Source organism: Pseudopodoces humilis, chromosome 20 (genome assembly GCF_049639895.1).
Source record: "Pseudopodoces humilis isolate 2021_Gansu_Grassland_sample_001 chromosome 20, ASM4963989v1, whole genome shotgun sequence".
Lineage (NCBI taxonomy): Eukaryota > Metazoa > Chordata > Aves > Passeriformes > Paridae > Pseudopodoces > Pseudopodoces humilis.
The window spans coordinates 4021160-4041494 of record NC_142219.1 but is presented as its reverse complement, the minus strand read 5'-3'; the positions used below and the strand labels follow the sequence as shown (position 1 = coordinate 4041494).

The following is a 20335-nucleotide window of genomic DNA, read 5'->3' as shown; positions in this document are numbered from 1 at the left end:
GGGACGGCAGGAGCGAGCGGACCGGCCGGGCGGTGGTGCCGGAAGTGGTGCGGGGGGGCCGGTTATGGCGGGGACCGGCCTTGGCGGCGGGCGGTACCGGGGCGGAACCGGGGGCGGTACCGGGGGCGGTACCGGGGGCGGGCCCGTAGCGGTGTGAGCGGCCTGTAGCAGGGGTAATGCGCCTGTTCCGGCTGTGACACCGGCTGTGGTGGGAATCCCCGGGGGTCGCGGACCGGTCCCGGTGTGCCGGGCCGAATCCCCGCGCTGCCCGACCCTCACAGCCCGCCCGAGGCCGTGGCGCTGAAAACCAGTGGCACATTCCAGTCCCGGCCGCTGCAGTGGCGGTTTAGCTGGGATACTGAGGATACTGAGGATATTGAGGGCAAATCCTCCTGTAAAAGTTGTCCAGCCCTGGCAGCGCTGACCGGGGCAGGGGCGGGTCCCGGCCCGGCCGTTCCCGGTCCCGGTGGCTGTGACGCTCGGGGACACGGGCCTGGTGGCCTCGGCCGGGCTCGGGGGATTTTCCCGGCTCAGCCACTCCCCGGCCCGAGCCAAACCCGCGGGGCAGGAGCGGCTGCGGCCCCGCTCGGGGCAATGGGGGAAGCGCGGCTGAGCCTGGCCCTGCTGAGCCGAGCTCAGCCGAGCCAAACCCCACTGAGCTGAACTAAGCCAGTCCGGGTGGGCTGATCCGAGCCGAGCTGAGCCCGGCTGAGCTAAACCCAGCCGTGCTGAGCTGAGCCAAGCCGAGCCCGGCTGAGCCAAACCATGCTGGGCTGAGCTGTGCCAAAGGAGCCGAGCCGAGCCAGGCTGAGCCCAGCCCAGCCGAGCCGAGCCAGGCTGAGCCCAGCCCAGCCGAGCCGAGCGGGTGCGCCCGGGCCGGCGGTTCCTGCGGAGCTGTCCAGCCTCTCCAGCCCTTCCAGCCTCTCCAGCCCTTCCAGCCTCTCCAGCCCTTCCAGCCGCTCCATCCCGCATCCCGAGCCCGCATCCCGAGCCCGCCATGCGGGAGCGATGAGCGCAGCCGCCGCCCGGCCATGGAGGAGGATTTGTTCCAGCTGAAGCAGCTGCCGTGAGTAGCTCCGGGGGGGCTCCAGCCCCTCCGGCCGCGGGAATCCCGGCGGGGACCAGGGAATTCTGCCGGGAAGCGGCTCAGGCCCCGGGAAGCAAGGCCATTTTCCCGCCGGAGCTTCCCGGGTGCAGCATCCCGAGGGATGCAGGAGCCGTTTGTTACATAAATTCATCTCGTTTGTTTTTTTCTTTCTTTTTTTTTTTTTATTTATTTTTTTCCCCCCCCCTTCTCGGCGTGGGTGCTAAAAAATCAGCAGGGGTTGGGATAAAATCCTGGGAGCGCCAGGAGATTTTGGGATCGCCTTTGCGGGGGGGTTTATCTGTAAATAACGGTGTGCTGGGGAGGTTTTTCCTCGCCATCCTCCTCCCTGCCAGGGAGGAATCGCAGAGCAGAACCTGCCCTGCCAAGGTGGGTTTGGGGGGGACCATCGGCATTCCCAGCGTTTCTGGAAAGCCAAACGCTGCTGCTCAAGGAAAATGCTGATTTTTGCCGGGATCGCTCTGCCTTTGGGATGTGATTGCTGGATCTGTGCGGAAAAAAAAAAACAAACCAGCCCCAAACCCGATAAAATCTTTGGTGCCTTTAACCCCAGGAATTCCTTCTTTTTTTTCCCTCAATTCTGAATGCTTCCTTTAAAACCAGCCTCGTTTTTCCTAATGCTCCATTCTCAGGTGTTTTGCAACATATTCCTATTTATAAATCATGGGCTCTGCAAGGCAGGGAACGAATGTTTCAAGTTGGTTTTAAATATTCATGAGCTCGTGTCAATGACAGAGCACCCTGTCCCATAACATTCCTGATAAGTTGGGAAAACAGACATGAACTCCAGCTCTTTTCCAACCCTCAGTTAGGATGCCTTCAGCTTGTCAGGGAAAAGAATCAGGGGTTATTTTATCAAGAATTTCCCCCCCATCTTTAAGAACAAAACCTGGGAATACATTCCAAAGTCCCTTCCAGTGCAGGTGTTTTGGTGCTGTGAGATTTTGCAAATAAATGCAGCAGCTCCCTGAGATGTCCCAGATGTGAAAAATTTGGCAAGTATGGAACAGAAATTATCCCTGTGGAGTTTTTTTCCTCAGTTTGTATCAGTTTGTTTCACATATCCCTAAATTATACACCTATATTTTTATTTTCTGTGCTGAGGAATGTGGCAATCCCTGCCTGGACTTGTGATTCTCAGATTTTGTAGGAACCATCACCTCCAAAGCTGGAATGATCTTTAAGGCCCCTCCCTGTGATTCTGTGATTATTTAATCTCTTTCCCAAACTATTTCACTTAAATCCAAGGGATTTTCACTTTCCAAGGGGGAAAAGCTCTGCTGTGCTGCAGATAAAGTTTGGGGGATCTGTTCCCAAATCTTTGGCCACAGAAAACTTCATAGATGGGAGAAGAATCTTCTCTGTGGGAAGGGAGCAAATCCCTCTGACCAAAACATCAAAGCTGTGTCAATTTAGCAAATTCTGGTCTTCCATTATAATATCCACAGATATTCCATTAATGACAAGATATTAAATAACTCTGTTTCAGATGAAAGCAGAGTCACAGAATCATCATCCTGATGGAAAAAAATCCATCCATTCCCTGAATGAGCTCAGTAATTGTATTTCACTAAATAATATAAAACATTGAATATATTAATATATTAAATATAATTATATTAATGTATTACTATAATATATTAATTAATTAATATAAATATATTGTGTATATTAAATATATAAAATATAAATAATATTTCCAATTCTGGTACATTTCAGGAGCTTCACTTCTAATCACAAAAACAACTCAGAAAATGGAATTTGAGCGCTTCCTGCCAGGACAAAACCCCCAAAATTCAGTGACACAGCAATGCCTAATTCCAATGAAATCCATGCACACAAAACATGGATCTCATTAAATATGCATCATTCCATCATATTTTTATGACCTCTGTGGTTTTATAACTTTGTGGATAGCACAACAACAGCCCCTGTGTCCAAATCCCATCCCAGTGTTGGATACCTGAAACCACATCCAAACACAAATCCCAGCATTCCCAGTGGGGAATGGAGACAGAGAATGAGGAAAACCCTTGATGAAACAGCGCTTCAAGACTCAGCGAGCCCAGCTGCCAGCTCCTGGAGGGATCCATCCCGTTTTCTCTGGTTCCAGGGTGGTGAAGTTCCGCCGCACGGGGGAGAGCTCGAGGTCGGAGGAGGATGGAATTTCGGGAGAGCACGAGGTGCAGATCGAGGGGGTGAGGACAGAGCTGGAGCCCGTGGAGCTGGGGGATGGAGCTGCAGTGCCCAAGGAATTCGCCAACCCCACGGATGGTGAGCAGGACTCTTGTTTTCCTGCGAGGAGAAGGTTGTGGAGAAAGGTGGGATCTCTTCATCCCTGTCGGGCTGGGTACAGGGGGTTTGGAGAAGTTAAGGATCCCCAGGTAACAAGAATAATTCAGTTAGACCTGAAAATCGTGGTTTGATCGGGCCATTCCCCGTGGGATGCTCCCTGTGCTCCTTGTCGTGTCCCCAGTGCTGGATACTCCTGTTGGGGAGTTGTGGATCCAGCTGCCACCCCCTGTTCCACACTGGAATTTCCCTCTGGAGCTGCTCAGAGCTCCTGGAGCAGCTACACCTGGCTCTTCTTCAAGGCTGAGATGAATCTGCAGAGTTCCTGGCTCCTCTTTTCCTAGAGGACAACAGGAATGTCCATCTCAGTTCCCGCCTGGAGACATCACTGCTTTAGGAGGGATGAGAAATATTGGGCTGGTCTTAGCACAGTGTGGAAATTTGTTATTAATCTTGTTTCTGAACATCTCTGCTGTGCTTTACCCTTTGGATTTTGTTTGATTTCCTCCTGGTTTGTGGTGTTGTGGAGATGTCACAGCTCTGAGCCAAAGCTTTTTCTGAGGAATGTCCTTCTCAAACTGATGCAAGTGTTAGAACTGTGAGACTTAAATTGATTTAAACAACTCAGATATCAAAATGTGCTTTTCTTGGTCGTTTCATTTTGCATTTGAGGAATTTGAGACATCTCAGCACCTTCAGCTGGAACAAAATAAAGAGGTCATGGCAGTGGGTGGGAAACAACCAGCAGCATTTTTAACAGAAGCAGGATTTAAGATCTGTGTGTTTTGGAGAAATTATTGATTTAAATAATGAGAGGTTGCACTGAAATATTCCCTGCACCTCCCAGCACTGCTGTGGGCTGGGGCAGAGCTGTTTCTCCCCACAGAAAGCTGCATTTCAGTGGCTGGAGGAGCCCCTGCCAGGAGGAAGAGGCTGAACATGGGCTGGATTTGTGGGTGCCACACTGATTTACCTCCACATGATTAAAACATTCCAGGAATAATTAGAATTATTTTGGCTTTGGAGGAACACCGAGATTTTCCCGAGTAGGAATTGTGTAATAACTAAGTAGCTCTGTTAATATTTGAGATTTCAGCAGATTAACCAATTAATTAGTAATTAAAGCAGAAAATTCTCTCTCAAGGAAGAATTCCACTGGAATTGTTTTCTTTGCAGATACTTTCATGGTGGAAGATGCGGTGGAAGCCATTGGATTTGGGAAGTTCCAGTGGAAGCTCTCTGTCATTACTGGATTGGCCTGGGCAAGTAATTGGGATCAGGATCAGTTCATGATCGTCACTTGGAGAATCTCAGGGATTTCAAATAATGGGGGCACAGAGTCTCCAAGCAGATAAATGTACAATAAAGCAGGAGTTTCACTGGAAATTCTAAAATAACAGCAGCACTTGGCCTTGTTGTGAGGGGTAATGATGGATTTCTTTGTTTCTGAAGTTCTTATAAATCAGGGTCTGGAAAATTTTGATTCTCCACTTCAATTTGGTTTCAATGAAAGAGTCTCCAGGCTACTCCTGCAGAACCTGAGGTTTCCTGCTGTGATTTTGCCACATTCCTCCATCAGCTGCCATCTCAGTAGTCAGGATTGCTGTAATCTCAGTTTCAGAGGAACAGCAAACCAGCACTTCCACTTTTAACCTTGATATCAATAACAAAAAAGTCTTGGTTTTCCATTTTCCCTGCTCTTTCTGAAGCTCTGTGTCCCACCTCCTGTGGTGTATTTTAGAATCCTGATACCTGGAGCTGTATTTACTGGCTTTTATCCATATAAAAAGCTGGAATCTGCCATGGTTTATATCCTAAACCAGCTGGTTTCTAAATCCACCTGGTTTCCAGGTGATCTATGCAAACCCAGGGGTGTTTAAGGGAATAAGTTACAAGATATTAAACAGTCCTGACTGAATCCTTGTGTGAAGGGACTGAAAGCTGGAATTTGCACTGCAGAAGTGACTGAACCTGTGGCACTGACCAACCAAACCTCCTCAAAATGTTTGGATTTAGCTCTTTGAATCCCCTCTGCCAGAGTTACTAAATGTGCTGACAATCAGAAATGAGTTTAAATGTTAAATGTTAAATATTTTGCTCCATCACAAGGTGGGAACAGCAGGGAAATGTCACCAAGGCCTATCATTGACTCCTGAATCCACCTAAATCGCAGGCAGTTGTTAATTTTGCTTTCTCTTCCCCCCTGCAGATGGCAGATGCCATGGAAATGATGATTTTAAGTATCCTTGCTCCTCAGCTGCACTGTGAGTGGCGCTTACCCAGCTGGCAGGTTGCATTGCTCACCTCGGTAGGAAAAATACCTGACAGCTCCTGTCTTCCCTGAGGTTTTGTCATCATTGCTATCCTGACATTTTGCTTTCTATCCCTAAAATTAAATCTCCTCGTGGCCTTTGCAGATTGCCTTCAGCTTGGAAGTTTGTAGGAGTTTTTTTTTAAAGAAATATTTATAGGAGTATTTTTTAAGATTTAAATAATGAAATTCAGTGAGAACTGAGGATATTTTGCAGGTTTCAGGCTTGAAGATTCATGTAATTTCCAGGAAAACCTATGAATTCACTCAGATTCATCCTAAAATGCAAACCATTTGATAAATTAAAAAAAAAAAAGGTAAATTTTGATTATCTTGCTTGCAAATCTTTCTCTCTCCCCACATTTAAGCTCTCTGACAGACTGAGAACCCTGAGAGAGAACAGTTGATTTTTGAGGTTGGACTCTGATATCAGAGGTCTTTTCCAGCCTAAATAATTCTGGGGTTATCCAGTGATCTTTCATAGCAGAGATCTTACAACATCACCTCCAAGGATGGTGCTGTGATGTTGGAATCCTGCAATGCCTTTGGGGATAAGAAAACGAGTTTGGGAACCCTTCTCTCAGCACAGGCCACTGCTGAATGCAGGGACTTTATTCCCTGAATTCCTCTCTCCTTTAGTTTTTAATGTCCTTTAATGGTTAGGATGCTCAGCAGATTGAAATGGTGTCCTTGAATCCCATGAATGTCCCATGAATGCAGAGGTCACCTCTGAAAAGGTTTCAGGCTGTTTTCTTTCACACTTCAGACTTTTCTAAACTTTTAAGGTGTAATTTTATCTCCATTCAAACCTGGGAGCTGCTGAGGTGGTGGGAAAGCTCTGTCCTGCAGATCTCAACCAACAGCTCCTCAGCTTTTATTCAGGAATATTTTCCTTGGAAATGAAGAGCTCTGTGTCTTCCAGGGCTGGACTCAGAATGGGACAATACCAGTGTGCCCAGTCCAGGGCAGATTGGGATTGTCTGGGTTGTCACTGGTGGATTTTTTACATGCAAAACTGACTTGAGGAGGGACCTTGTTGCTTCCCTGCTCCAACCCAGAGAGAACTGGATGATCTTTAAGGTCCTTTCCAACCCAAAGAATTCTCTGACCTCCTGCACATCTCACTCTGTTTTGGGTTGAAATGTTCTGGTTTCGCTGGAAGTTTGTGTTGTGTCTGTCACACTGGGATTTTCACTTGTTAAGGGAAAGATTTTTTTTCCTGTTGTTCCACAGGTGGTGTTTGTGGGAATGATGTCCAGCTCCACGCTCTGGGGAAACATTTCAGACCAGTATGGGAGGAAAACAGTAAGTCTGCAGCTCCTGCTGGGATATATCCCAACATTTCTGCAGCCTGGACATTTCAGTGCAACTGGCACAGGGTGCCCAGAGAAGCTGTGGCTGCCCCTGGATCCCTGGAAGTGTCCAAGGCCAGGTTGGAGCACCCTGGGATAGTGGAAGGTGTCCCTGCCCATGGCAAGGGGTGGAATGGGATGAGCTTTAAGGTCCCCTCCAACCCAAACCATTCCAGGATTTCAGGTTCCCAAATGTCCACGTGTACAAAGCAGCATTAAACACATCCAGAATTGAGCTCTGATGAAGTAGAAGGCATTTGAAGCTGTGTTTTGCACTTTAATTTGTGTTACCGTGATTTTTTTAACTCCTGCTGAACACAGGGCCTAAAGATCAGCGTGTTGTGGACACTCTACTATGGGATCCTCAGTGGATTTGCTCCCATTTACAGCTGGATCCTGGTGCTGAGGGGCCTGGTGGGCTTTGGGATTGGAGGAGTGCCTCAGTCGTAAGTAAATATTCACAAGTCCAAACTTCCTGATTTCTCTTTCTTTCTTACAAAATTCTCGTGTCAGACTGAAGTCTTGTTTCTGTCCAGCCACTCCAAACCTTGGTCTTGTTGCAAAGCAGGCCATGCCCTAAACACCAGCATTTAGAGGCAGAGCTGAGCCCTGACTCTGTAGAAACCCAGATTATTGTTCAGCCAGAGCCTGAACTCCCCCACCTTCCCCTGGGCTGGAATTTCAAACCCACACAGCCCAGAGCTGGAGCACTGGGGATGCTGGGATGGCTCAGAAGGAAAAGGAAGTGCCAGGATATTTCTCTATCATTGTGTGCTTCCTTTCACTGGAGAGAGGGATCCATCAATTTTCCACCTGCAATAAATAAACTTGCTCTAGGCTTTTCATTATAAATGTAAAGGGAAGGGTACAGCCATTTTCTCTCTCTGTAGTCTTTTATCCTTACCAATAATTGATATTTTTGCCTTCTGGAGGTGCTGCTTTGGAGCAGGAGCCTGCCTTGGATTGATGGCTCACAGATTCCTTCCCAAGGCAAGGCAGTAGCTTTTCCATGGCCACTCCCAGATAAAAAATCCAGAACTGCAGGTGCAGCCCAGCCAGGGCCACTGGGCTTGGCTCACTGAGGTTCTGTGGCTTCATGAGTGAAAAACCAGAGCCAGCTGCAGATCTCCAAGTGGATCCCATCCTTCCTGAGTCTGTTTCCTGTTCTAACTGTATCAGGGATTTATTTGACAGAGGGGTAAACATGGATGAAACAGGAAAAGTAGTTCCTTTCTAATATCCTTTAGCTGTGTGATTTTGGAGGTGAGTGCCTGGATCTCCATGGAATGAGTGTAATTTCCTCCTCTGGATTGGTTCCAACAATTCCATGTCCTTCTTTTGCTGGGGTCATTCACCAGCTCCTGTTTTCTCTGTGCTACAGAGGGACCTGAGCTACACTTTAACATATGATTTGAGTTCCCTAAACCTCTTCTTGAATTAAATATAATAAACTTTATACTTCCCATGAACTGGGCAGCTTCTCAGAGATCAATCCACTCTTTTAGTTAGTAGGAATTTTGTCCCAAACCTCAAAGGAAGCCTGAGGAGCTTGGAGGCAAGGACAGACTGAGTCCATGGAATGCAAACAGAACAAAGCCAAACCTTACCAGTTTGAAGGAGATGACAGAGCCTGGACTGGCTGCTGCCTGAATTCTTCCTCAGGAATTCCTCCTGGAGAAGCTTTGCCATCACTGCTTGGCACAGGCATGAAACAAAGCCTCAGTGGTTGCTCTTTGAATCCCACAATAAAAGAATGCAAATTATTTTATACCAGAGACATGAAAGTATTCCCCTCTTGGGGAATTGAACCCTGGCACAGGACACGGGTGGGAATTCTCTGAGCCAGTTGGAAAGCCCTGAAGAAATTCTTTATCCAGCAAGAGTTGGTGTTGAATTCTGATGGACCTCACTGAAAATACCAGATAAAATGGTATTTTCAATGGTGCTCTGGCTCAGAGCAGGGCTATGAAAACAGGAGCATCAAGATCTGAATTTAACTGACTGTGGGGTCGCAAAACCACACAAAAAGAGTAAATTGTGTCCTCTCTTGCAATGCTGAAGGCTTTGTTCTGTGGTGGAAGGGGAGTGTGACCCAGTGTCACAGCCTGGCTGGCTCTGGGAATGGGGAGAGCTTTGAGTTGCTGCTCTGGGTTTGGAATTTTTATTAAAAGGCAAAAGGGATGTTTGAACCTCTGTCTGCTGTGCCAGTTCCATCTCTGTGCTGACATTTTCCTCTGTTCCCTCTTTCAGGGTAACTTTATATGCTGAGTTCCTTCCAATGAAAGCCAGAGCAAAATGCATTTTATTGATAGAGGTGAGTGGGTGCATTCTGATCCTTGAAGGACAAATCCTCTGGTGGTCACATCCCTTCCATCCTCCTGCCTGGAAATCCCCTCAGAGCTGCAGCCTGGTGTGGAGCTGAGTCCCTCCTGAGCTCTGGTACCAGCCCAGCTCCAAAATCAGCAGAAAGTTTTCCTGTCACACTCCATTCTTCGTGTTGAATTTGCCTTTTTTCAAATTATTTTGCACCCAGGGCTGCAGAGTGAGCACAAGAGGGGCATTGGGTGTCCATGATTTTGTGATGGATTTGGAGAGGTGATAGCTCCACAAATTCAGTGCTAAATTCAGCTCCACATCTTCATCCAAACATGGCAAAGTCACAGAGGGCAGAATTTTGTCCTTGGAATATTTTAAGGCAGAATTTACACCCCTGGAATTTCTCTCTCCAGCCATCCCTGGTGAGCACGGCCTGGAATGTTCCAAAGAGCTTGGGATCACTCCATTCCTCATTTTTTTTTCTGTTGGTTTTCTCTCTTCCAGGTGTTCTGGGCCCTTGGGACTGTGTTTGAAGTGCTCCTGGCAGTGGTGGTGATGCCCACACTCGGCTGGCGCTGGCTCCTCATCCTCTCTGCCCTCCCACTCCTGCTCTTTGCTGGCTTGTGTTTTGTAGGTATTCCTCAAGGATTCCTGTAAATTCCTGCAATTCCCACTCCTTCACCCCGTTCTGTGACCCAGCTGAAGGAAATCAGGACAGTTTTGAGCTCTCTGGTGGTGTCTTCTGTGAAATAACTGAAATAATGACCAAAAAATGTGGTTCCAACAGGGTGCTGGGAAAAACATTCCAGGGAGAGTTGTGTTGATGTGACTGTAATTGCTGGAGGACAATGGAGGGCTGGAATTTGGTGAAATCAGGCCTGGGACCCTCTCCAATTTAATTTGTTTCAACTAAGCTCAGTGGAATCAACATTTTATCGAAAGCTGTTGCTATTTCCCTAAATTCTCTTTTGATTTTGTCACTTTTAGAATCAATTTCCACTTAAAAATCCTGACAAATCAGGGATAGAATCTACAGACTGCAGGTCAGATTCCAAAACAAGTTAAACCTGAGCTTCAGTGATATCTTTTATTATATATTAGGTGATATCTTTGCCAAGCATTCAGTCTCCTCATAGATAAATGTCCTTGTCAGGTGATTCAGCAGCCTTTTTTATTCCTTAGTTTTTCAGGAATGCCTCCAGTTATCCAGGTGCTCACAAGGTGTTTCTAAATTAAAAGGAACTTAAACCCATAAATTTTGGAATGCCAGGAGCCTCTTGTTAACTGCCCTGGATGCTTTACCACTCCTACACGGAAGGGATAATGTAAAAAACCTGCAAAAATTCCCAACAGTTTTCAAGGATAAACCCAAAGGAGTGGAAGGGAAAGGGTTCTGAACTCAGGGGGAACGTGGGGAGTTGCAGTTTTTAAAGCCTGATGAGATGATTCTTGGAATTCTTCCTCGGAATTCTTCAAGCTTACCGCTGTAATCCTCTGTTATGTGAGAATCTGCTGGAGTCACTGAGATTCCCCCAAAGGAAAATCCCAGAGTTGATTGCTGGTTGTGACACCCTCCTGTGTGTGTGTGTGTGTGACCTGCTCTGCTCCCTTAGTGGCTGCCAGAAAGTGCCAGGTACGATGTGTTATCTGGGAACCAGGAGAAAGCTCTGGCCACCCTGAAGAGGATTGCCACGGAAAATGGAGCTCCAATGCCCTTGGGAAAGCTGGTGGTTTCCAGGCAGGTACGTGCAGGTCACAGGCACCTCCAGAGCAATGAAACTGAGGGGTTTTGTAAGCAAATCATCAATGTTATGTTCAATTTTAATGTCTCAGCCAGGCAGAAAAAATGGGGTTTGATCACTTAGGCCTCTTCCCCAGGAAGAGTTAATTTCTCATTTGGAAGTGAAAAGCAGGTTTAAAATGGGCATTAATATTATTTAACCTCATTGTTGTTAAAGAAAACCAGACCTTGAGGTTATTGAAGAGCTCAGGTCAGAATTCCTGGATCTGAATTCATGAGATAAAATGAAATTTGACATTTTAGCTGTCCCTCATCATCCAGCTTCTGCTTGTTCCCAACAGGAGGACCGAGGCAAAATGAGGGATCTTTTCACTCCCCATTTCCGCTGGACCACGTTGCTGCTCTGGTTTATTTGGTAAGAGAAAACCTAAAGGTTCTGTGCCAGCTCAGCTCTAAATGGATTTTACTCAAATACAGCAACTTCCTCCTCAGGAAAAAACAACAACAACAAAAATAATCCCAACCTGTATTGATTTGCAATTTCTTCAACCACCCAATCATTCCCAGTCAAATTGCCCTTTAATTTTCTGAATGCTGAAATAGCTTTGAGGTAGGACTTTTGATTGGTGGTGTTTCTTTTAAGTTGGACCAGCTGAAACTTCCTCTCTCATTTGCTTTCTTGCAGGTTTTCCAATGCTTTTTCATATTATGGCTTAGTTTTATTAACTACAGAGCTCTTCCAAGCAGGAGATGTTTGCAGCAGTGAGTATTGCTCCATCTTTTATTTTTAAATATGCCCTGTTAAAACTGGTAGAGTATCTTTTATTAGTTCACCTTCTGCTGGTGGCTTGGAAAAAAAATGTGGCTTTAGGTTTACTTTATTTTAAATACTTCCTCATCTCTGCCCAGTGCAGAGAGGTCCTGCAGTGTTTTTGAGCCCAAAATGTCAAACAGCAAGACAACCTTCAAGGCAGACCTGTTCTTCTTGATAAAAAATAAATGATTGAATAAATACAAGTGATTGAATAAATACAGATTTATTGCAGATTTGACAGGTCTAATTAGTTCTGAGGGAGAGAAACTGCTGCTGTGGAGCTCCTGGGTTCTCAAGATGGGGAAACATGTTGAGAAAAAAGATAATGGTGGGAAATCAGATCCTTTGTGTTGCAGATTTTTTTTGGGGTGGGAAAAGAAAGGTGCTTTGACTGAGTTAAGAAGAGGCTTGAACAGTTTGATTTCCAAGGAGAGTAATGATTGCATTCAGAACACTTGTAATTAGGGAAAACTGCCTGGAAGTTGGGAAATTATAAAAGGTGGATGGGGAGTGCTGGAGCAGCCCCAGGGTTGAACAGCAGTGATGAGCTCTGAGAGCTCTGACTCAGGTTTGCCTCCCCAGAGAAGGACACAGCCCGTAAAAACCCTTGTTTTTATAAGGACACGGGGTTATTCAGTATTCTCAGAGTGTAGGAAGTGTTGGGATCCAAATTTGTGTTGGGAGAAACTGAATTATTTGAGTTAATTCTGTCCTGAGCCCTGGACTGGAAAATAATTCAGGCTGTACAGCTGATAAGGAGGTGGAATTTTCACTGAGCTGAGACATCCTGTCACGGAAAACATGATAAATGTTCAGTGTTTCCAGGCAAAATCACCAAGCATTGCTCTTCAATGCCCCTCTGACTCTGAATTCCATCCCAGCAGCACATCAGGCATTCAGAAGGGGAATAACAATTAAATCAGAGGGGCAGAATCACTTGAATTTCTGTCCCTAGACAACTTTCCAGAAGTATTTTAAAGGATGGTGGGCGCAGTGAATCCATACCAGTCCTTCCAGTCCATCTCTTCCTAAATTTGAGCAGTAAAAATGAGAGACCCAGCAGGAAGATAAACAGGAATGCTTAAAATATATGAAATATTGGTGGGTTTTTTTTCCCTGCAGTATCCAGCAGAAGGCAGGAAGTGAAAGCCAAGTGCAGCCTGACCTGTGAGTACCTGACAGAGGAAGATTACACTGACCTGCTCTGGACAACCCTGTCAGAATTCCCTGGTAAGGAGCAATGAGAAGCACCAGTTTTTGACTTGGAATGGCTCAGGGGGTGGGAATGGGCTCTGGCAGCAGCAGAGGAATGGGGATGTCTGGCCTGATGCTTCCCACAGCACTCTGAGCTCCTTGCTGTTGCTGTGGATTCTCCCTGCCCTGGGATTGCTGCAGAAAAAATCAGTCATTGCTCTGGAATGGCCCTTGTGTCTGTTCCAGCCCAGCAACACTTCAGGAGGAGGAAAACCAACTCAAGCAAAGGGGCAGAAACACTGGAATTTCTATCCATAAGTGACTTTCCAGAAGTATTTTCAAAGGGTGATGGGTACAGTGAATCCATGGAGAACTTGCTCCCTAAATCTGTGTCCAGCCTCAGTCCTGATCCTGTGATTTTCAGGCAATTCCAGCAAATTTTGATGGACAGGCTGGCATAGGACAAGCAAAATAGCGGGAAACAGTCATTGATCCTTCAGATGGAGGGGATCTCACAGTGTTAATCTGATTGAAACAACACCAGAGACAGGGATCAGGAGATTTTCACTCTTTTGGATCATAACTTCAGGGCTAAAAGCTCAAGGAGAAGCCATTTAATGAATGATAATTTGCAAATGTGACTGAGAAATATGCACAGTCATTCCTAAGAGGAGTGTGCTGCCAAACAGTCATTTTGGGAAGGATTCCCAGAAAAAAAAGAGTGGGTACCTTGGAGTGGTGCTGTGGATGAAGGATCTGGTTTGATCCTCACACACACTGAGGTGGGAGTGAGAAATATTGACAGGACACCTCTGGATGTGACACTGATGCTGGAATAATCCCCACTCCTGCTGTGCATCAGCTTTCAAAAGGATCTGGGAAAAATTGCGTTGGAGGGTGAGATTTACTGAGCTTGATCTATTTCCTATCAAAAAGCAGGGGAGAAATGGTTTGGTGAAACATCTAAATAACAGAACAGAAAGAAAATACCACGTTCTAAAGAGCCCTTAAATCCAGCAGGGAACAATGGCCAGAAGTTGAACAGAAATTCTTCCAATGAGCCATGAGCTGGTGTTTTCACATCAGCAATCCCTGGCTGGGAGTGTGGATTTGTGGATCTGGGAGCATGTAGCAAGGACTCAGCAGCTGGGACACAGAATTCCTGTTTTCACATGACACCCATCCCACAGCCCTACCTGGGGCCAGCAAAGGATTGGAAAGAGAGGCCAAAATTTCCATTCCAAACCACCCAGCTGTGTTAAATCGATTCCCAAGGGTCTCCTGCTCTCTTCCCACAGGTGTGTTGGTGACCCTGTGGATCATCGACCGCATAGGCCGCAAGAAAACCATGGCCTTGTCCTTCCTTGTCTTCTCCTTCTGCAGCCTCCTGCTCTTTCTCTGTGTTGGAAGGTGAGTCCAGCACAGGGAATAACTGGAGTAAAGGATTTATCCATGTCCTCTCTTGGTTATGGTGGGAGAACTGGGAGTGGTGCTGTGGTCATGCTCAGCTGGAGATGGATTTAAGGCTGGGGTTGGGTTTTCTTACCAGAGATTGGGAGGGAAGTAAAAGTGAATTCCAAGTGAACCCAACAGATTGTACTTAACATTCCCAAACTCTGCTCTCCTCTTTCTTCTCACAGAAATGTTCTTACTGTGCTGCTCTTCATTGCAAGAGCTTTTATTTCAGGAGGATTTCAGGCTGCCTATGTTTACACCCCTGAGGTAAGGGGGTTGTTGTGGGAATATTCAAGGGGAGTGAGAACAAGGTGGGAAAGTCGTTTTCATGACCTGTTCCCAGTGGACCTCACCCCAGACTGGAGCTGTAGGTCCCATTGTCATTGTCAGACAGCATGTGCTGTGGCACCACATATTAGTTCTCTTTGATTTAGGAGTGGAAGGAGGAAAACTTCCCGCTGGGATTGATTTGATGTTTTTTTCCACAGGTTTATCCCACAGCCACACGTGCTTTGGGCCTGGGAACGTGCAGTGGAATGGCCAGAGTGGGAGCCCTCATAACCCCGTTCATTGCACAGGTAAATCCCTTCTCCTGGGAGACCGGAGGCACAGGAAGCTTGGATTGGTGATCTTGGAGGTCTTTTCCAGCTTTAGCAATTCCGTGATTCTATGAAAATTATGTAGAACCTGCTTTTCTTCCACTGTCCCAAGCTGCTCCAGTTTCCTCCCTTGGACATTTCCAGGGATGGGGCAGCCACAGCTTCTCTGGGAAACCTCTGCCAGGACCTCCCACCCTCACAGGGAAGAATTCCTTCCTAAAATCCAGTCTAAACCTGCCCTCTGAGAGTTTAAAACCACTGTCCCTTGTCCTGGCATGATCTGTAAAATGTCCCTCTCCCTCCTTTCCAGAATAAAGTTAAACTTTATTCCCAATACTATGATGAAAATTTCTGTTGCTCCATCAGTGTGTGTATTTCCATGTTTTGCATTCCCTGCCTTTTTCCTGCAGGTGATGTTGGAATCTTCAGTCTATCTGACTCTGCTGGTTTACAGTGGCTGCTGCCTGCTGGCTGCCCTGGCCTCCTGCTTCCTGCCCATCGAGACCAAGGGCCGTGGCCTCCAGGAGTCCAGCCACAAGGAATGGGGCCAGGAGATGGTGGGCAGAGGATCTCATTCCCCAGGGGAATCGCAGGAATGACAGGACATGGAAACCTGCTGGAAGAATGAAGGATAGGAGCGAGATGTCTCACAAAACCTCTGAGTCCGAAGCATGGGAAGCTGACCACCATCACTGCCAACGTCACGTGTCAAACTGCAGGAGTCTGGGGTTGAACCCCAGCAAATTGTGTTGCTGCTGCTCTTTGCTCACCCTCATAAAAACTTTCTGGATGGAGAGGCCTTTGATCCAGATATCATTGGAAGTTTAGCAGGAGGGGTTTCTCTTCAGTCTGTCATGCTTGCATGGTCAGCTCTTCAGCTTAAAGTGTCCCGTGCCAAGCAAATGCCAAGTGACTGCAGCCCAGCATAAGCTGTCATTAAAACACTGAGCTCTCGATGCCTAAAACCAAGAGGTTCATGTTTAGTGTGGCCCTGGCCTGGCACAGGGTGGATTCCATCCCCTACACTATGGATTAAATGCCTGCCTTGCACTTTTAGCCATCAAAACCACCACCAAAATGTGGTTCTGGCAAACCAACCCGGACTTTCCAGTTGGGTTCTGTTCCTGGATTGCTTAGAAACTGATTCCTGACTGTTTCTCCCATCCCAGGTGGGTAGCTGGAGCAGGGAGGGTGGTGTTTGCTGCAGAGCCGGGACGTTGTAGCAGAAATGTAACTCAGAATCGTTCAGGTTGGAAAAGACCTCCAAGCTCATCAAGTCCAATGTGTAAATCCTCATGTTTTGGAGCAGAATTGGAATTCTCTGGCATTGCCAGGGACATTGAGCTCTCTCTCTCTGTTGCTTGGAGTGGGGAGGTTCTGACTCCTGGGGTTCTCTGTGTGGATCCAGGTGTGTCCCTGCTCCGTTACCTGGGCACATCCTCACAGTGGGGCATCCCCAAGAAGAGTCGGGAGCTCTGCTGTTGGGATGGAGACACTCCCTGGCAGCTGGGCAGAACCTTCCCTGCTGATTGTACATTGATTGGTGACAAAGAATGTAGCTGGAATAAATGATCAAAACCATGGGAAGGGCCCATCTCCAGTGACCTTGGAAGAGGAACATCCTTCCTTCAGGTGTGGCTCCTCAAGGGGTGATCCCGCTCTTGCCAGGGAACGTAGCAGAGCTCAGGTGAGGACAAGCTCGTCTGGTTTGTCACAGACCTGTCCATAGGCACAAGTCAGGTGGCAGAGTCTGTGGAAATGTGATCTGAGGTGTGCCTCATCCAGGTCTCAGTGGATTTCCAGGATTCCAGACCTTGGGACACACAGCCAAATATGGGTGAGATGGACTTGGTGAGGCTGTGGAAGCAGCAGGGTTTTATGGCCTGTCTGAGCAGGTGTCTCACCTGAACACACATAAATGTGCAACTCATGTTTACAGTTGAACATTTTAAGTATCCTGGGAAGAAGATCTCATCCCTGGGGTCAGGAATAGGTCTCCAAGTCCATGTTTGGTGCAGTACAAGTGAGCACTGTGGGGCACGGCTGTCACTGAGGGGCACAGCTCTGAGGTCACTGCAATGCTCCACCATGTGCCAGGCTGCTCATTTGGAGACTGAGGGGAAAACAGGAGTGGGTAGTTCCTTAAAGAAAGCCAGGAAAGTCAGGCTGATGGAAAAGTTCAAAGAGGTTGTTGAAATTCTGTGTGGGGGGATGTTCTGCTGAGAACAGAGTTCACCAAGGCACCGAGTGTCCATCCAGTCCCACTGGAGGATGGTGACTCAGTGAAGGATTCCAGGAATGGTTGGTGGAAACAGGCAAACTTGGCTTTTCCCAGCAAGATGAAAATGAATTCAGCTCCCAGGGGATCCCTGGGATCCCTGTGGTTCCCTGGGCTCAGCTGTGGGTGATGGCACAGAACCCAGCTGGCTTGGTTCCCTTTGTGCCCCTGTCCCTGTGTCCTCATGCTCCACCAAGATCAAGCTCCAGCTGATCCCAGGTAGGGCTCTGGTGGCACTGACAGCAACCACAACTCATTTGTTCACCTTTCTGGCAGGCTGGAGTTGGCTCATTCTCCCTGTGTGCCTGGGGGAGCCTGGAGCAGAGCCAGAGGGACCTGTTCCATGGAATGCCAGAATTCCAAAGTGATTTGAGTTGGGAGGGACCTTAAAGCTCATCCAGTCCCACCCCCTGCCATGGGCAGTGAAGCTTTCCGCTAGACCAGGTTGCTCCAAACCTGACCTTGAACACTTCCAAGGATGAGGAACCTCTCTGCTTTCACTTGGGCAGGCCTCTGATGTGCTGGATATGGGACACAGCAGCGAGGGAGCAGATCCTGGATGGGTTTAATCAGATATTGCCCCACATGTGTGGCCAGCGAGCTGGAAAACCTGCTGGGCTGGGATCTACTGGTGCTGGGATCTACTGGAGCTGGGATCTACTGGAGCTGGGTTTGCCTCTGCACAGTGGGGCTGTTCACCCCTCAGTGACAGCTCTAACATTCCATCCTGTCCTCCTGCTGCTGGAGGCCCTCGAGGCCATTCCAGTCCCCCAAATGCTTCCATGTTTCCTTCCTTGGGCTTGCCATGAGCTGTGTTTGCATCCCAAAACTCTGGAATTGAGCCTGGGTAGAGGTGGCAGAGAATCCAAAGTGCAGGACAGGCCTGGCCTGAAGGAACCACCCCCCTGTGGTCCAGTTTGTTACTCAATGCCTTGGGTTAAAATTCTGCTTTCACGGGGTTAATGTTCACATCTCACTTCATTTTTTTTTAGGGGAATATTCAGCAGTTTTAAAGAATTGCATTCAACAGCCTTTAGAGAGTTTTAGGTGAAGTTTATCTGTTCGTGCACACCTGGATCCTACAGATAAGCTACTTCCCAGGTAAAGATTTATAGGGAATGCAACATTTTCCATGCTGTTGAGTATATCAGTTTTAACCTGTGACATTTACAATGTTAACCAAAAACTGGAAGGCATTTTGGCTTTTCACTTTTTATGAATTCTGCACTAAAAAATAACTATATAATGATAGAAATACCAGGATTGGTGTTGCTGGGTCTTTGATTTTGTTAAAGCTTGATCCAAAGCTCACTGAAATCTGGGAAAATCTCCTCTGGATATCCATGGGCTTTGGATCAGCTGAATGAAAGGGAGAGGTAAGAGCCCACCACAGCTGATCCCACCTGGCTGAATTCAGCAGGAGCCCATTGGGCACTGGAGAAAAGGAGCTGGAATTCAGGAGTTGCAGGAATTTGCATATAATTAATAAGAGAAGGCCATTTTAGCTTGTTCACTGAGAACACTGGGGTTGACACCCACCAGTTATAAATCACCACCAGTAGATTTTATCCGTAGGCCAGCACCGTTTAGGTACAAAATAAACTTCCAAAGAATCCTTTTCCACACTGATTATTTTTCACTGGTAAGGGAATTACCACAACCACTTTGTTTCAAACCAGAAAGTGAGATCCTCTGGAATTCAAACAGAATTGTGGGATTCAGTTTTGCCGAGTGTCCAAGATATCAACGTGCCAAGCTGGTGTGGGAATGTAATTCCCCAAGTATGCTTGGATGGAATGATTTGTTATTCCCAAATACTTGCCAAAAGAGCAGTGAATGTTTCCATGTCTGAATGTACAGTTTCTAAGCTGGATTTACGTTTTAATGTTGAAAAACTTGGTGTATCTCAAGCTTGTTGTAAAATACTCCTCTGGTTCCTGTTCCCGACGCGGCATTGGAGAGTTGAAGTCCACATTAGATATTTTATGTTAAACAAATAAATAGTTTTTTCAGGAAAGAAGTTTTTGGCTCTTCTGGGGGATGTTTAGGAGGGGTCAAAACTTTGCATTTTTATTTTTTTTTGTCTTGGTGTTCAGAAGTTTAAGCTACAGGGATCAGCACTCTGCAGCTCTGACTCGTTTTCTGTCTGTTTTGTGTATTTAGATGTAAAGAAAAGTCACAGGATTCCTGTTCCCATTGTAAGTAACCTCACTACAACAAAATCTTGTGGATGGTCCATCTCTGGAAGTGTTCCAGGCAAGGTTGGGCAGGGCTTGGAACAACCTAGGATAGTGGAAGTTGTCCCTGCCCATGGCAGGGAGTGGAACTGGATGAACTTCAAGGTCCCTTCCCACCCAAACCATTCTGGGATTCTGTGATTTTTTAAATTCTCTTGAATCTTTAATTGTTTTTCATATTTAATTCAGTTTGGACATTAAACCCCAGGCAGTTTGGCCTCTTCCCTGGATGTTTTTTTTGGCATCAGGTGGCTCCACATGTTTGGGGCAGGGAGGGTTCCTTCTACTAATTTACATTTTAATATAAACCCTTCATTTCCCTATCATTTTTCTAAACCACAATTAAGTGCCCAACCCTATTTTCCTCTGCCCTGTCACTGTTATTCTTATTTTGATGCCAAATAATTTATAGGCAGGAGGTGGTTCAAGGATGAGTCAAAATGACTAACGAGCTGCAAATCCTCCTCATGCTAATGCAGGGTGTTCTCATCCCAGAATGCATCCATCTTCCTTCTCCCAGCCTGGGATGAAGAGCCTCATTCCTGGGAATGGAAATAGTTGGGAACTGGAAGGGTTTGTGTGGCTGAAGCAACGCTGGGGGGCAATATTCTTTCTTCTGTGGTTACTTTTTGGTATCCTGG

General features: G+C 46.9%; 1 protein-coding gene across 1 annotated transcript; it reads left to right on the top strand.

The window, feature by feature from the left end:
• The first annotated feature begins 205 nt into the window (after positions 1-205).
• On the top strand, positions 206-19424 carry SVOP (SV2 related protein). Its single transcript, XM_005524307.3, has 16 exons — positions 206-1066; positions 3219-3379; positions 4574-4659; positions 5607-5705; positions 6942-7013; positions 7382-7506; positions 9311-9374; positions 9881-10006; positions 10990-11118; positions 11459-11532; positions 11803-11879; positions 13054-13161; positions 14424-14535; positions 14766-14847; positions 15069-15158; positions 15590-19424. Exons 1-16 carry the CDS (start codon positions 1032-1034, stop codon positions 15776-15778), a joined length of 1629 nt encoding a protein of 542 aa, XP_005524364.1. The 5' UTR covers positions 206-1031; the 3' UTR covers positions 15779-19424.
• Positions 19425-20335: the final 911 nt, after the last annotated feature.